The sequence below is a fragment of the Pleurodeles waltl genome, chromosome 2_2 (assembly GCF_031143425.1).
Source record: "Pleurodeles waltl isolate 20211129_DDA chromosome 2_2, aPleWal1.hap1.20221129, whole genome shotgun sequence".
NCBI lineage: Eukaryota > Metazoa > Chordata > Amphibia > Caudata > Salamandridae > Pleurodeles > Pleurodeles waltl.
Genome location: NC_090439.1, coordinates 869,083,293 through 869,101,022, shown reverse-complemented (window position 1 = coordinate 869,101,022; position 17,730 = coordinate 869,083,293). Strand labels below are relative to the sequence as shown.

Below are 17,730 nucleotides of genomic sequence, written 5' to 3'. Positions count from 1 at the left end.
TAGGATTGACACCCACCCCCATCACCCATGCCAAGAACCTGGTGATCATCAGATACTGCAAACTCAACAAGACCACCCAAGAATTTTAAATGATTCCCAATCAGTACCCGGAAAACCATCACATACGTCCTGGTCAAAAGCAAGCTCAACTATAGAAACACCCTCTATGCCAGGATCAACAAAAACTCAATAGAAGGCTGCAGTCCATTCAGAACTTGGCAGCCAGAATCACTCTTGATCAACCATGCCACATTCATATCACACTACACCTGAAGGAGATCCACTGGCTTACCACTGACAAATGAGCATAATTCAGATTCCTCAACCACACTTTCAGGGCATTGCATAACACTGGCCCAGTATACCTCGACAATCGCATCTACTTTCACAAATCTTCCAGACATCTGTGCTCTTCTGGACTCCTACTGTAGAAATCCCACACATACGGAAAGCCAAATCTGGTGGTTGAGCCTTTTCCTACATCGCTCTTAATGCATGGAATGACCTACAGCTACATATAAGAACTCAATCCTCACTTCGTGAATTCCAACAGAAGCTGAAGACCTGGCTTTTTGAGTAGTCCCACTACGCCCTATGTGTGCCTAGACTCACTCCTGCTTAGCACCAGGATACCCTGCTGGGTAATAGTGCGCTCTACAAATCAGCATAACATAACCTGGTCATTTATTCAGAGGATCTGACAATTGAAGGAACCCATATCATATGCAGCAAAATCTACAAATACATTGATTACAACTAAAAAAAAGGAGCTGCCAACTCACTTTTGCAGCTTTTCCCATCGTCTTGAAGCTTGTATCCTTCATAGCAGAGGCACATGTATGACTCATCGCTGTTTGCGCACTGGTGCTCGCAGCCGTGATCTGTTAGGGCACAGTGATCCACTTCTGAGAGACCAGAAAATTAAGCCATTAGGAAGTCAAGTAAATTCACAGATTTTGCATCTTCTGGTATTATTTTTCATACATAGTATTTAGTTAAGACATTCACCTTACAAAATTACATTGACAACCAAAATGAAATGCACTTCCTTAATAATACTGACAACATAAATTGATACTTCATTCGATCTGTTTATGATATTGAGCTCATTTAAGCCATATTTTCTTTGCCTAGTCTTTTTTTTAAATGATACTATGAGAAAGACATACTGGGCACTTCCCCAACACCAATATAATAATTTCTCACTGTATCTTGATAATGCTGTTAGACAAGGTTCCAACTTACTCATTTGGAGGAACTTTGCTCAGCTTAAACATGCACACTTTTTGTGTTGTGTGAGGGTGGAATGTGCCAAAACCAATGCTTATTTTAAATGTAGCATGTCATTGATGCCGTCACTAAGTAATTTTTCCATCTTCTGTGCAGCAAACACTGTTAAGTGGTTTATTTTAAATTGCGCCTCATTTGGAATTTCATAGGTGTTGCTCCACCCATATGTTTTCAAAACATAGACCTTTACAAAAATCTCTCCTTGCTGATTATTACTCTCTGAAGTGAGAAACAATGTAACTACAAGGGCAGTAGGTGATAGGTATATACAATATATTATCTTACAATCTCTGAGCTACTCTGTTAACATTGATAGTCATTGGATACCCATTCTAACATGGAAAGTTACCACTGCGTACCTTTTTCAAGGCTGAGAGGCCTTTCCCAACCGAGGTTTTTAAAGGGTTGAAGTGAGAGGACCAACCATTGTATATCATCACAGTCAAGAACCTCTCAGACAGAAAAACCTGTTGTCAGTAGTTGATATAGGTGTGTTGCCAGTAGGTGCACGCCTATCCCTTCAAAAAACAACTTCCCCTGAGATTGAACATAGCCAAAAAGAGTAAACTGGAGTCCTTGATCATTACAGTTCAGGTTCATGTATCTATTTGGGAGATAAACACAATCAAGTGCTATCTCTCTTAACACAGGCAGTGACACTCTCAATACCCTTATAGCTTTTTTCCCATGATAGTGAACAATATAGTTCAAACTGAGAAAGAGTCAAAGAGTCCAAAGTGAGAGGATCAGGTGTTATCTAGGCACTGTCAGGCTTCTATGCAAAATTCATGGCTAATGCAGTAATACTATGGCAGATGACCAACTGATACCTGTATGCCTTCAGCCTGTGAGAAAACCACAGACTACGCTCTCTATTCTATTACGAGTGGGCCAGCTGCTTTGACTCCTTTGATTAGTTTATAGAGATGCAACTTATTACAGCCCAAGTTGTGATGAAAGTGTGAAGCCGCCCTTAGCTTTCATTTGTTAAAAATGACTATATACAATAGGATCACTCTGATCATCACTGATTTAACGTCAATATCCAGCCCCCACAGCTTATGGTGATATGGCCAGAACACCTAGTTGCTAGGAGGTACAATGTCAATACTAATGGAAAATGTGTTTAGCCTGTATTATCTAAGATTTTCCTGAGCATTTGACAAATTTGTATTAGCGAGCAAGACAAATATTATAATAACAACCAACTAGGGATGAGTGCATCTCTGTTTCTGTGATCTAACTACAGCCACATCTATCATATTGTAGCAAACTACAGGACCTCCAATCAGTTCTTTAGAGAGAGATTATATCTTGCGTGGGTGTAGTGAGCAACATTAACTTTTTTCAAGTGCAGAGATCTGCTTCTGAGTATGTGACTCAATTGTAAGGGGGCAGTAAGATTCCCTTTTTTTCAAGCTATGGGGGCAACATGTCAAAGTTGTGTTATTCTTGTTATATGTTAAAAATAACCAACATAATCATATTCTATACATTTCTGCTTGGAACATCCTCTAGTCTACCTACTTCTGTTTTGAAGTAATTTCATAAGAAGCTAACAATAACAGGGTAAACACAGGCAGACATTTTTCCAATATGGCTTGCACCTTCTATTTTCAGCTCTTGTACTTTTTATTTGAATTAGGTGTTTATGTAAATAGGCAACTCACTGATGACTGCTGTTTTCCGATCCTGGAACTGGTCATATTCAAAGGAGCTCTATGATTTAGCTGTATCCCTTGCACCCACCCATCCTTGCATCATCCCACAACGGTCATCCTTCATATGTTTGTCTCTTGCAGACCTTAACCACATCTTCAACTCTTTCAAACGAGCTTCCTCTGAATACGATGTCTGCCACTCATTCTTCATCAGAGTCTTCTCAAGAGGAGCTCTATTCACTCTCAATAACCAATGCAAACGCCTCTCATGCTGGAGGCATCTTCCCAGCAGCTCTGGAGAAAGGCCGGATCCTCTGACTCCTTTAGAAACACACACTAAACTGTGGTGAGCACTTCAACCACCTGCACTGCAGTCAACTACCCTCAATTGGCATAATCATTATAGAAAAAAACACTCAACTCTAACATCCCAACAGCATCATCCAGATTCTGCACATCTAACAATCTAGCATCAGATCATGCTGTATGAGGGAACAGCAACCTTGCAAATCACAGACAACACTCTCATGACCACAGATAAAGGTGACCATACTTCCTGATTATTGCTGGACCTCTCACCCGCCTCTGACACAATTGACCATCCCACTCTCATTCACACCCTGAAGTCTTGTATGAGATTCACTGGCACTATACTCAACTGGATTTCCTTCTTCCTGTCCAAGCAGCACTAATTCGGTCACTTGCACATCTTTGGGTCCCAGCAGGTCCCTATCACCTGTGGAACCCCCCAAAGTTCTACCTTGTCCCTAGCATCCTCAACTTCTACTTGGAGATCCTTAGGTCTCACCTCACCAATAACAGTATCAAAATTAACAAATACACCAAGGACAAACTTCTCTAATTGAAAGTCTCTGCTGCTCTAGACATCCAGTGCCTCAAAACGCTGCCTAAACCTCATACACACCTGATGTCAGGCACCTACCTGGAGCTTACCATCACTCAAACAGAGTTCCTTCTATTCCACAAGAACAACAAGGAACAATTAGTCCAAACATGGTGCAATGGCACAGACCTCAAAGGATCGGAATCCCAGCTTTCATCCAACACTAAGACACTTGGATATACTATAAACATCAACCACACCCTCAAGAAACACACTGTGAATAACAGCAAATGCAATTTAAGCCCTCATACTCTGGCATCTGGACGGTGGCAATGCCCTGCTTGTCCTACAATCCACAGCATGTCTTTCTTAACAAGGTCCTGAAAAAAATATGAACACATACTCCACATCTTGATAGAACTTCAATGGGTCCCTTTTTTGTCAGCTCACACCATCTTCAAAACCAACTGCCTTGTCTACAAAGCCATCGCAACAAGCAGCCACATCTATCTGACTAGCTCACCTTTTTGAGTGGCTCTCAGAATAACTGCAGCAAGAACACTATCAGACTATAGATGAAGAAGTGCAAAAAAGAAAAGGCTACAGGTCTTTTCCATCTGTGCAGCTGGGGCATGAAACAAAATCCCTGTATCCATCAGGACTGTCCTAACCCATATCCAATTAAGGAAACTGTTGAAGATACATGTCTTTAAAGAACACTACAATGCAGTAAGCCTTCTTGCACTCTCAGAACTTAGCTACCCTTTCAATTTCTCCTTGGCTATACTTGTGCGTTTAAAGCTGTACAGCTGTCCACTGTCTTTTGGCTAGGTTCAGGCTATACAAATATCATGTGGATTTATACCTACATACAAGGCTAGTTGTTTCCCCGGAATAATTCTTTAGATGGTTGTATATGAGATCTTGCTTCTATGCGAAATAATATGTCTGTTTGCCATCTGAAGATGAGCTGCTGTTTGTGGTCATTGAGTTTTAACCTCAGAACACAGTTTAAGTGGTTTTTAAATCAAACAGCCTGAAGTTTCATCTTTAGTGCTGCAAGGCTCTCACTTTTTTTTACTATTTGTTCTGTGGCTTAGTAGTTGTCTCCCATGTGAACTTTCCCTTTTACTATAATACTATTAACTGATATTTATGTATTGTCATTTAGCTTTGCTAGTTCAATTTTATTTCATTTTTTTAACTTTGAAGAACTTTGTGGAACTATTTCTCCACACTTTGATCTTTTATTCAGCCCTTCAAAGTCCCTGGGAGGAGGTTGCAAATTTGCCTAATAAACGTTTCTTTCATACACTTCTGCATTTAGAACATAAACATCTACAAAGCTAACTATTATAAAAATCCTGAAAGAACTAACTAAGAAAATTGAGAATGCAATTCCATATTCTCAAAATTTATTTTAATAGTTACAATATATCAATCTCAGTTATAACAAACCAATGTCTGTGTAATTATCAATATTTCATAAATATTTGAATCACATTTACCAGTATTCTTTGTGTAATTTTACCAAACCAATGTTTTTTCATCAGCAGCATGTAGTAGATAGATATCTGAATCACATTTAGCATTATTCTTTGAGAACATTTACATGTATTAATTTGATTAAGAAAGAAACAATATTGTACATAAGTCCTGAACAAACCAAAAGCACAGCCAACACATGTTTCGCAACATATGTCATTTTTCAAGGAAACTATCTGCATTGTCTTTAGTAATTATTGAGTTCCAGCGGTCGAATCTGATACACACTTTATTTTCAATAGAAACTTTATGCTCTGTATTCCCACACATGGCAGTCATATAGCTTAAGGAGCAGATATTCTTTCAACCATGGACCTAAAATTCCATTTCTACTGCTGTTTTTCAAGTGATGTTCAGCCAGTCATTCTATTGGCCTTATCATCAGTTTGCACATATTTTGAAGCTGTAATTGGAATGTGTATAAACACTGGTACACCTAGTGTTGTTTTAGAATGTATATTAGGTCCATTGATCACTTTGTTAGAAATTGGATGTTGGAGTTTTATCAGAAATTACTTTCCCAAGTCTGTCATGAAAGATAAAAAGGGTTGAGGACAGCATGGATAATAAGTCATTATTATTTTGGAAACCATAGAGCAATAATGAGTAGAGAATTTGTAGACATTGCTGGATGCTTGCTAACCCCAGAGTGGGCATTTCTTACAATGAGCACTGGCCTGATCTGCGCAGTGCATCTTTAACTGGCTGCACAGCAAAGAATTTGCCCCGCTTTTGGGGGAGCGCTTTATTGAAAGGCATACCGGCTGTTTGAAACAGTCAGTCTGCCTTTCATTGTGCAGGCAGCATCTGGTCTTCATGTGAAAGGAGCAGAGATCCTCACGCAGGCATGTGCAGTGAGTTACTGCACCCACCTCCAGGGTGATTTCTGGAAATTCCAAAGGATTCCTGTTAAACCTGGCATCCTTGGCATGGTTTCCCCTGTCTTTTTGCCTCTGCTTCCTGTATTTTTGACTGTGTGCTGGATTTCGTTTTTGCTGGTTTGGTACTCTGGGCACTTCACCACTGCTGACCAGTGCTACAGTGCAAGTGCTCAGTATCTAAATTGTGATTATGATTGTTTTTCACTGATTGGCATATTTGATGTACTAGTACGTCCCTAGTAAAGTGTACTAGAGGTGCCCAGGGCCTGTAAATCAAATGCTACTAATGGGCCTGCAGCACTGATTGTGCCACCTCCATGAGTAGCCCTGTGAACATGTCTAGGACCTGCCACTGTAGTGTCTGTGTAGGCAGTTTGATACTGCCAGTTCGAACTGGCAAGTGTGCCCACTTGCCAAGCCTAAATCGTCCCTTTTATTACAGATAAGTCACCCCTAAGTTGGGCCCAAGGCAGCCCCATGGGCAGGGTACAGTGTACTTAAAAGGTAGGACATGTACTAGTGTGTTTTACATGTCCTGGTAGTGAAATAGTGCCAAATTTGTTTTTCACTGTTGCACGGCCTATCTCTCCCATAGGTTAACATGGGCATTGCCTTTAAATACCTTTTAAGTGTAATTTTCTAGTTTGGGGGCAGATTGAGATATGGAGTTTGAGGTCTCTGAATTCACAATTTCAAAATACATCTTTTGGTGAAGTTGGTTTTTAGATTGCAAGTTTGAAAATGTCACTTTTAGAAAGTAAGCAATTTCTTGCTTAACAATTCTGTGCATCTGCTTAGCTGCTGAATCCACGCCTGTGTCAGACTGGCAGTTGAGCTGTTTGTGAATTCACTCTAGACAGTAACACAAAGGTGTTGCGTAGGTTCTCACTATGCTAATGAGGCTATTGGATTTAGGAGACAGGATCACATGGATTGTGGCTACTGTGTATGGTTCCACACCACATGACGCCTGTCGGCCTAATCTGGGTTCTCCGGCTAACTAGCAGCGCCTTATCTCTGGCCAAGATGATTGTGGCAACCGGGCGCATGACAAGGAAGACTCCGCAGGGAAATCGTGGTCTATCAGATCCCATCCCTTTCTCTCAGTTACCAAAAGTCTTGTAGGGGCAAAGACAACAGAGGCAGAATATAGTTCAATAAAGATTTATTGAAGTAACTGCATCTTAGATAAAAAGGCATGTATTGCAATACCTTGGATGATAAAACACAATAAAAGCAAGCAGGTGACTAACAGAGTAAAACTCAAGAACAGTCCTACCATACTCTCACTAGGAGTGATATATTTCTTCTACCTACACTATGTTTGAGCGCAGCTAATAAGCCTAATCTGCCCTTTGGATTTCCCCCCCTGGGGGTACATCAGGAGGAATAAGCCTGTAGTCTAGAGAGACCCTGTCCCCATGTGGATCAGGGGTCCGGCCATCTAAGCAAGTAGCTGCAGCGAAACAGTCAGCAATCAGCATACAGTTGTAATCATCTTGCTGGAATCTCCCTCTAATGTGTCTACGACAAAGGATTGTTTTTATAATAATACAACTGACATTCTAAGAAATGGTCCCCATGTATGAGTGTGTATTTTCTGCGAATGTTGGAGACACAGCATACCACGTTTGTCGACAACCCTATCTGACTGTAGCCTTGGAGAAAGCACAAAGTGAAATAAATGTCCTACTAAGAAAGTGATGCTTTCTAGGCAAAAGTACAATGAGATAAAGAAAATAAAACAGCACTGCAAATGTGGCTATTGCTAGAAAAATAAAGCAATGCTGAATAAAATGTAACTGGATTAAAGTGCACAGTGGCAGGCCTAGTAAGTTAAAACAACGTGTCTAAAACATGGCTAAAATAGCTATACAACAAAGGGAGCGGAGGTGTCTCCTCCATATCCTATTGGGTCTTCCTGGGCTGGAGTGGAAAGGAGGAGCTGACATCTGCACTTGAAAGGGCTGTGTCTGACCTCACACAATACAGTTTCTAACCCCCTAGAGTGTGGTTGGGGCACGGCTAGGAAGACGCAGGGTCTTGTGCACTACAAAGACTTTCCTTTGAAGTTTTCCTACTTCAGAGGAAGAAACAAGTATAAGTATTGGACTGCTAGCCCCACAATTTTACATCACTTCTGCATCAAGAGGAACCTCTGCCAGGGAGAAGAGCTCAAGATGTGAGGAGGGGTACTGCCCCTTTGCTGTGTGTGCTTTGCTGGGTTGGCCTGAAGTTGCTGCTTTTGCCTTAGAGAGGACAAAGACTGGACTTTGCTGTGTATCTTGCTTGTGAAGTTTCACAAAGGGCTTGGACTGAGCTTGCCTCCTGTTAAGAAGTCTCAGGGACATCAAATACTTCACCTGCCAGCACCTGGGCTCTCTTGCTGAGACCCCTGACTTGTCAAGTGGTGCCACATCCATTCCCCGGGCACAAGGAAAGGAAAAGCTGGCAGAACCTGAGTGAAAATCCATGCAAAGGAGCAAATCGGTAATAACAGCGACACAGCATCTGCCTCACATCTATAAAATGGACGCAGCACCGCTACTTATCGCCAGCTCAGAGCGGATTCACCGTTGCCGTGTATCTGGATTTTCCTCTCTTCGTCCCTGGTCATCAAACTTTCAACATCAAAGCATGGACCCGAGGCTGCTTGTCCGAAAATCAACGCAATGTTCCCTTTGAGGAGAGAATCAACGTATCGCTTACCTGACGAGGAAAGAATCGATGCATGGCCATGCTTGCGAGTAAGGAATCAACGCATCATTTGCTTTTCTGATGCATCTTCCCCCGCGGCTTTATTTTTTATGCATGCCAGATACTTTGTACTAAAATAAGGCATCCTTTGATTCTTTTGGATTAAGACTCTTTTTACTTTAAAAGTTGATATCTCTTTTTCTATATGTTGGATTTTTGATGTTTTGGTCTTGTTTGATTTAGATAAATATTGGCTATTTTGATAAACTGGTGTGGAGTCCTTTTGTGGTGTTTTCACTGTGTTATTGTATTTGTTTGTGCAAATAACTTACACATTGCCTCTGAGACAAGCCAGATTGCTTGTGCCAAGCTACCAAGGGGGTGAGCAGTGGTTATCTTAGTTGTTTGACTCCCTTACCCTGACTAGAGTGAGGGTACCTGCTTGGATAGGGTGTTAACTGACTGCCAACTAGAGACCCCATTTCTAACGTCGGTGGCAGCGGTGGAAATGGGACTTGTATTTGTACTTGACATACAGTGATTGATGTACACTACTGTTTTACCGCAGACCATTACGCAACCACATACTGTTTTTCTCTTGGATTTTTCTGCTTTTCTTTTTTCTTTCATTTTTGGTATCTCCCTGCCTCTTGAAATTTTGTACCCTTGGTGAACCTTATGCACAAGCATGTCTTAGTCCAGGAAATCATCAGCAGTGGCTACAAATGTGGTGCTTGAGCTGGAGAAGTTGGATATCTATAATGTGTCTCAGCTCAAGCAGATTTGTAAGGAATTCAAGGGTCCAATTAAAAGCTCCACCAGAAAGGAGGAGCAGCAAAAAGCACTGCGGGCCTGGTTACCAGCAAAAGAGGTTGAGGAGCACACAGCAGAGGAAAATGTCATTGTGGGTGAGGAGGTGCAGAGCATACATGATGTTTTGATGTATACCTGCCTGGAGGGAGGGCTTCCAGGGCAGGCAGTACTGTTTCTTGTAAGTGTCTGACCACAGAGGAACTGAGGGACAGACAAGCAGAGAGAAGGCCTTATTTGGAGCTTGAGGAGCTCAGGCAGGAATTGGCCAAATGGAGAGACAGGCAGAAGCAAAAAAATGGCAATGGCCATGGAGGAGAGAAAAATGTTGTTGCTAGCTCATTAGCTGAGCTTGAGGAGCTGGATCAAAGGAGCAAGTACAACACAGATGATGGCAGCAATACCACAGTGCAATCTGAAAGGAGGGTGCACATTCCCAAAGATCTAGTCTTTGTTTTTCAGAGCTGCACCAGCACCTGATTGACAGCAAGCTTAATAACCCCAACAAGCTTGCCCAGGAGGTGGTACATCGGGAGAGTACCAGGGTCCAAAAGAGATATGGGAGAGTCTCCACCAAGGGTGGACAGGGTCCCCATCAGAAGAAATGTGGGAGAGGAGTGTAAACAGGGGCAGTTCTCTAAAGGGCCCCCACCTATTTCCCAGGGTAAAGATTCCAATCCCCCAAGGTGAGAAGAAGCCTTGGATCTCTACAAGGAAACCTGCAGAGAAGGGACACCCACAAGTGTCACAATGTGATCAGGAGGGTCACATGAGGGGGACCCCAAGTGTCCCAAGTGGACACCAGCTCCCACTAGTGCAGTCACAGGGTTTGGCCAGTGTAGCGCTTGGGGAGAAGTTTGTTCCAGGAGAAGGGTGGGAGCCAGCTGAGATGACCCTTGTCTCACTAGGGGACAGCAAGAGGACCCTCGTGCCTGAGAACACTAGAAAGTACAGGCAGTGGGTGGCCATCAATGGACAGAGGGTGGTGGCTCTGAGAGACACAGGAGCCAGTGTGACTAATGTCAGGTGTCATCTGGTGTCTGAAGAGCAGGTGGTCCCCAACGTGATTAACCAAGTAGTTACTGGAGACAGCTCTGAGCGTCAGTTCAATGTGGCGCAGGTTCCATTTGAGTTGAGGGGTCTCATGTTCTTTGAGGGTAGCTGTGAGTCCAACCATGCCTGTTGATCGTCTGCTAGGTAACGATCTGGAGATTCCATTTGGTGTGAGGTGGAATGCAGGTCACACTTGGAGATGCTGGGTGTGCCTGAGTGGGCACTCGTCACCACCCGGTCAGACAGCTAGTAAGGGTGATCAATAGGACCGGAGCCTGAAAGAGTGGCCTAGGTGCCTGCCAGGAAGAGGAGGGGCAAAGGGTGTGGGAAACCCACTCTAGAAGTTTCAACGGTCTGGGAGGAGGCTGAACCTCAGGGGGATGACCCGGAACCTACAGGAGAGCAAGTGGCCGAACTGGGGGATGTGCCTGAGGTGACCTGTTGGCAGCAAGAAGGGGGGTCCCACCAGGGAGGAGTTTTGCGAGGCAGAGAGAACATGCCCTTCTTTTGAGGGTCTGCACGGCAGGCTGCAGACCAGGCAGCTGGCAAGGAGTCTGGATCACATTGGATTTACTGGGAGGATGACCTACTGTATAGTGAGCCTAAAGTTGCTGAGCCTGGGGCAGCACAAGTGCTAATGGTAGCCGGGTGCCTCAGAACCTTCCTACTGGGTTTGGCTCATGATGTGCCCTTGGCAGCACATTTTGGGGAGGACAAAACCTTTGAGAGGATTGTCCCCCACTTTTACTTGCCCCAAATTTTCAGACAGTATGATGCACACTGTCGGTCTTACCAAACTTGTCAGGCAAGTGCAAGAGTGAGTGGAATGCAAGGCTCCACTCCAACCATTCCCAGTCATGAGCACCCCTTTTGAGTGGGTGGGAATCAACATTGTGGGGCCTCTGGACCCCAAGACAGCCAAGGGCAACAGGTTCATCCTGGTCTTGGTGGACCATGCCACCCGGTGACAGCCCCGAGGTGGGCTGGGCATTGACAGGGATTTTTACCTGCATGGGGTTCCCCAAAGAGGTGGTATCTGACAGGGGTACCAACTTCACATCTACATACATGAAGTATCTGTGGAAGGAGCGTGGAGTAACCTACAAGTTCACCACTTCTTACCACACCCAAGGAAATTAGTTGGTTGAAAGGTTCAACTGCACAATGAAAGTCATGATCATGGGTGTGTGGGACGTCCTCTTGCCACGCCTTCTATTTGCATACAGTGAGATCCCGCAGAAGGGTCTTGATTTTAGCCCCTTTAAGCTGCAGTATGGGCACCTTGTGAGAGGATGTCTGAGTCTGGTGAAAGAAGGCTGGGAGAAAGCTCCCATTAATCCCCCACCCCCGGAACGTATTTAGCTACATGCAGGTCTTCAGAAACCAGACTGCATGCACTCTTTAGCAAACTCGCTCAGGAGAACCTGGAAGCAAGCCAGGAGGACATGAAACAATGGTGCGACCAGAATGCCACTCTGGCTGAGTTTCAGCCTGGTCAGAAAGTGTGGGTTGTGGCCCCAGTGGAGCCTCATGCTCTCCAGGACAAGTGGACTGGGTCTTTTGAGGTGGTGGAGCAGAAGACTGATGTCACTTACTTGGGGAACTTGCAGACTCCAAGTAACCCTATGAGGGTCCTACATGTGAACTGCCTCAAACCACATTTTGTGAGGCCTGAACTGACTATGCTCTTGGCAGCAGTGAATGGAATGGAGGAGGAGAGTGAACCTCTTCCTGACCTCCTGACTGTCCAAGAAAAAGATGGGTCTGTGGAGGGTGTTACTCTCCCTAACACTGACCCTGGACAGCGGAGGTTCTGTCATCAGGTGCTGGGACAGCTTGCCTCTCTGTTTTCCTTGACCCCAGGGGTCACTCATTTGAGTACCCACGATGTGGACACTGGGGATTATCTACCTGTGAAACATAAGATCTACAGGGTGGCTGACAAGGTTAAAGCCAGCATCAAAGATGAGGTCTCCAAGGTGCTAGCCTTAGGGGTCATAGAGTTCTCCACAGTCCTTGAGCCAGCTCAGTGGTCTTGGTCCCAAAGGCTGCTGCCCCAGGTGCCACTTCTGAACTTAGGTTCTGCTGGACTACCATGGACTCAATGCCGTCACTAAGACTGACACGCACCTCATTCCCCGAGCTGAGGAGCTCATAGATCGGCTAGGAGCTGCTAAGTTCCTCAGTACGTTTGATTTAACGTCTGGGTACTGGCAGATTGCCTTGACTGATGGGGCCAATGAGAGGTCAGCATTTTCAACACCAGAGGGGCACTACCAGTTCCAGGTCATACCCTTTGGGTTGAAAAATGCCCCTGCCACCTTTTAGAGGTTGGTCAACCAATTTTTGTCTGTGCTGGAGGACTTTAGCGCTGCCTACCTGGATGACATTGCAGTGTTGAGCTCCAGCCGGCCGGATCACCTGCATCACCTCTGCAAAGTGGTGAAGGCCCTGCAGAAGGCAGGCCTCATTGCTAAGGCCAGTAAGTGCCAACTAGGGCATGGATTTGTGGTTTACCTGGGACACCAGGTGGGGAGTGGCACTCCTACAACCCAAAATTTATACCAATCGTGCTTGGGAACCCCCCAAGACCCAGACAGAGGTGAGAGCCTTCTTAGGCCTTACCAGCTACTACAGGAGATTTGTCAAGGGGTATGGCACCATTGTATCCCCCTTGACAGAGATGATTTCCACGGAGCAGCCCAAGAAAGTGATCTGGACCAAGGCTTGCCAGACCGCTTTTGATTCCCTGAAGGCAGCCATGTGCGGGGCACCCCTGCTGAAGGCACCCAACTTCTCCAAGGAATTTGTTGTGCAGACTGATGCTTCAAAGCATGGTGTGGGGGCACTTCTAGCACAGCTAAACAAAGAGGGCCTAAACCAGCCTGTAGCCTTAATTAGTAGGAGGTTACTCCCCAGAGAACAGAGGTGGAGCGCAATTGAGAGAGAAGCTTTTGCTGTGATCTGGGCACTGAAGAAGCTAAGACCCTCCTTGTTCACTCTCACTTCAGGGTTCAGACAGACCACAGGCCCCTAGATGGTTAATGCAGATGAGGGGTGAAAACCCAAAATTGTTGAGGTGGTTCATCTCCCTACAGGGAATGGACTTCATGTTGGAACACTGCCCTAGTACAGAACACGCCAATGCAGATTCTTCCACCTTAGTGATGAGAACTCCCATGAGGTTGGGTAGTTCTCCCCACTTTTAGTTGGGAGTTTGGGGGGGTTAGACCTGGAATCCTTGGCATGGTTTACCCTGTCTTTTTGCCTCTGCTTCCTGTATTTTTGAATGTGTGCTGGATTTAGTTTTTGCTGGTTTTGGTTCTCTGGGTACTTTACCACTCCTAACCAGTGCTAAAGTTGAAGTGCTCTCTATCTAAATTGTGATTATGATTGGTATTCCCTGATTGACATACTTGCTTTACTAGTAAGTCCCTAGTAAAGTGCACTAGAGGTGCCCATGACCTGTAAATCAAATGCTACTAGTGGGCCTGCAGCAGTGATTATGCCACCCAGACGAGTAGCCCTGTAAACATGTCTAAGACCTGTCACTGCAGTGTCTGTGTGGGCAGTGCACCCACTTGCCAGGTCTACACCTTCTCTTTTACTACATATATGTCACCACTAAGGGTGACCCCAAACAGCCCCATGGGCAGGGTGCAGTGTATTTAAATCGTAGAACATATATTGGTGTATTTTACATGTCCTGGTAGAGAAATACTACTAAATGTGATTTTCTCTATTGCAAGGCCTATCATCCCTATAGGTTAACACAGGAATTGTCTTCAAATACCCTTTAAGTATAATTTTCCAGGGGGAGCAGATAGAGATCTATAGTTTGGGGTCCCTAAACTCAAAATTTAAAAATGCATCTTTTGGTGAAGTTGTTTTTTAGATTGTAAGTTTTAAAATGCCTCATTTAGAAAGTAGGCATTTTCTTGCTTAACCATTCTGTGCCTCTGCTTGGCTGCTGAATCCATGTCTGGGTCAGACTGACAGTTGGGCTGTTTATGAATTCAATCTAGACGGTAACACAAAGGGAGCTCAGTTGTGTCCTGCATATCCTGATGGATTTTCCTGGGCTGGAATGGGAGGGAGGAGTTGACACCTGCACTTGAAAGGGCTCTGTCTGACCTCACTCAATACAGTCTCCAACGCCCTAGAGTGTGGCTGGGGCAGGGCAAGGAAGAGGCAGGGTCTTGTGCACTTCAAAGGCAGAAATGAGAATAAGTATTGAACTGCTGACCCCACATTTTTAGAACACTTCTGGATCAAGAGGAGCCTGTGCCAAGGAGATGAGCTGAAGAGCTGTAAGGAAGAGTACTGCCCCTTTGCTGTATTGACCTATAGTTGCTGCTTCTGTCTTAAAGAGAACAATGACTGGACTGTGCCATGTATCCTGCTTGTGAAGTTTCTCCAAGGGCTTGGATTGGCTTACCTCCTGTCAAGAAGTCTCAGGGACACCAAAGACGTCTCCTGCTAGCACCTGGGCTCTCTTGCTGGGACCCCTGACTTGCCAAGTGGTGCCACATCCATTTCCTGGGCCCCTGAAAAGGATAAGCTGGCAGACCCTGAGTGAAAATCCAGGCACCAGAGCAGAGAGGTAAAAAAATTGATGCAGCACCCACGTCATGGCTGTAAAATCGACACAGCGCCTGCCTTGCGGCTTCAGAAATCAACACATTGCCAGCTCAACATGGATTAATCGTTGCCATGCATCTGGATTGTCCATGCATCGTCCCTGGGCATCAAATCTTCAACATCACCACACGGACCTGAGACAGCTTGTCCGGAAATCGAAGCATCTTTCCTCTGCGGGTAAAACATCAACGCATCACCTACCTGATGAGGAAAGAATCAGTGCATGGCCTCTCTTGCGAGTAAGGAATCGACGCATCACTTGATTTTCTGATGCACCTTTGCCCCGCAGCTTTATTTTTGACACATACCAGGTACTTTGTACTAAAACAAGGCATCCTTTGATTCTTCTGGATTAAGACTCTCTTTACACTTTAAAAATAGATATTTATGTTTGTGTACATTGGATTTTTGCCTTTTTGATCTTGTTTTATTTAGATAAATATTGGCTATATTTATGAAATTGGTGTGGAGTCCTTTTGTAGTGTTTTTACTGTTGTACTGTGTGTGTTTGTGCAAATACTTTACACATTGCTTCTGAGATAAGCCTGACTGCTTGTGCCAATCTACCAAGGGGGTGAGCAGGGGTTGTCTTAGATGTGTGACTCCCTTACCGTGACTAGAGTGAGGTTCCCTACTTGGACAGGGTGTAAACTGACTGCCAACTAGAGACCCCATTTCTAACAATTCCCAAACCCACTCAACAAAGGTCACCCTGTGGGCGGGGGCAGAGGGGTGATGTCTTGCTGACTGTGAAATACCTCTTTATGGTGCACAATAAGTGCACCCCCTGACAGCTTATTTGTCTCTGCACCCACATGTATAATATAGCATGAGTGCAAAGGCAAAGCATGTGCTCATTTGCAAATGGAGCCATGCCACCTTGAGATGCACATGTAGTGCTGGACAGTGCAATCGGTGTTACAGTTGAAGTTTAAATATTTTTATTTTTTGCTACCTCAGAATCATGTGTGAAAGACTTGGACCATGTTTCTGACACAGGACACCGATTGTGACGTTCACTGGGAGAGTAGCCCACTGCCATGAGGATTTCAGTTATGAAACTGTTTGGCTAGAAAATGTTTCTTTCGTTCTTCTTTGCAGATGCCAAAGGTATTTGGTAATCTTTAGTTGGCTACAAAAGTTATTCTACCAGCTCATGAGAAGCTGGGTATTAGCTGGCTATATTTGATAATGGACTTCATAGTTACTGAGTGTTTGTGCAAGATGGAGCTTATACTTTTTGGGCAGAGATGAAGACAGAGAAAAGATTGGTGACACGCATTAAGTCAGCTTTATGTATCAAAGATTCCTCAGTTCCAATCCATACCTATTAACTCTGATCATCAAAGAGGAAGGGTTGCATCCATTTCAAGGCAATGTTGGCAATATATGTTCACTGTTTCAAGGAAAACGGAATGGCATATCATGTAATAAGCTGCACGAGGTCTATGAATACGATGGTGTTTGTTTTCTTTCATCAAGGTTAGTAAATAGTTTGGCAAGGATGATTTTACTTGCTCTCATTGGCCTAAATCATTTTTGGTCAAGAAGCATTACGTTTTGTTCAAGATCTAGGTGAAATTGCTTTGTTACCTTTTTCTCCATAATTTTACTAAGATAAGGGAGATTTGAAATCATACAGTAGTTGATATGATAGTGAGTTGTCTGTTGGCTCCTTAAGCAGTGGGGTGATTACCACATGTTTCAAATAACCTGGAGATCTACCATCTGGGACTGATGTGTTTACTAGGTTTGTGATGTCAAAGGCCATGTAAAGGAATGGATTGTACAAGTTTTGCCAGTTAGTTAGAAGCTTTAATTTATTCGAGCCAGGTCTATGATGCCCCCCACGCTGATGGCTTGAATAATATAAGTTTGATTAGTTCCTACTAAGGATCAATTGAGAGCGGAAAGGTCAACTTTGGATTAGTCAGGATGGTTTCTGGTTTTTGCTATTTGTTTTCAATTAACAAGATCAAACCTACACAATATTGTTGAGTAGCAGTGGGCTATTTGTAATCATAGTTGGGTTGACATTCTCTGATGTTGCTAAAGATTTCCTTTGTTTGACTCAGTGTTTCATTAGTTTGCCTGTTTCTCTTTTGATGGCCTTATGGTAGCCCTTCGTTCCTTTTGATCCATATTTTATCAGACTGGACATTGTTTTTGCCAAGTTCAGTCCAGCTTGCAACTGACTCTTTTAATATGGCCAATATGCTCATTGAACCATGTTTCGCTGTCTTTTGGCCTTGTTTAGTTTTTAAGTTTAATAAAAATATGTGGTGTGGTTGTAAGGTTACAGTGTATA

The 17,730-nt window shown here is 44.0% G+C and overlaps 1 protein-coding gene across 6 annotated transcripts in view; it reads right to left on the bottom strand.

Moving 5' to 3' along the window:
* MATN2 (matrilin 2) overlaps positions 1-17,730 on the bottom strand; it is a 508,152-nt gene that overhangs the window by 129,712 nt on the left and 360,710 nt on the right. For all 6 annotated transcript variants that reach the window (XM_069220527.1, XM_069220524.1, XM_069220521.1 and 3 more), the window contains one exon: positions 783-905. In XM_069220527.1, the coding sequence (XP_069076628.1) occupies positions 783-905 (123 nt within the window). The remainder of the gene's footprint in view (positions 1-782; positions 906-17,730) is intronic.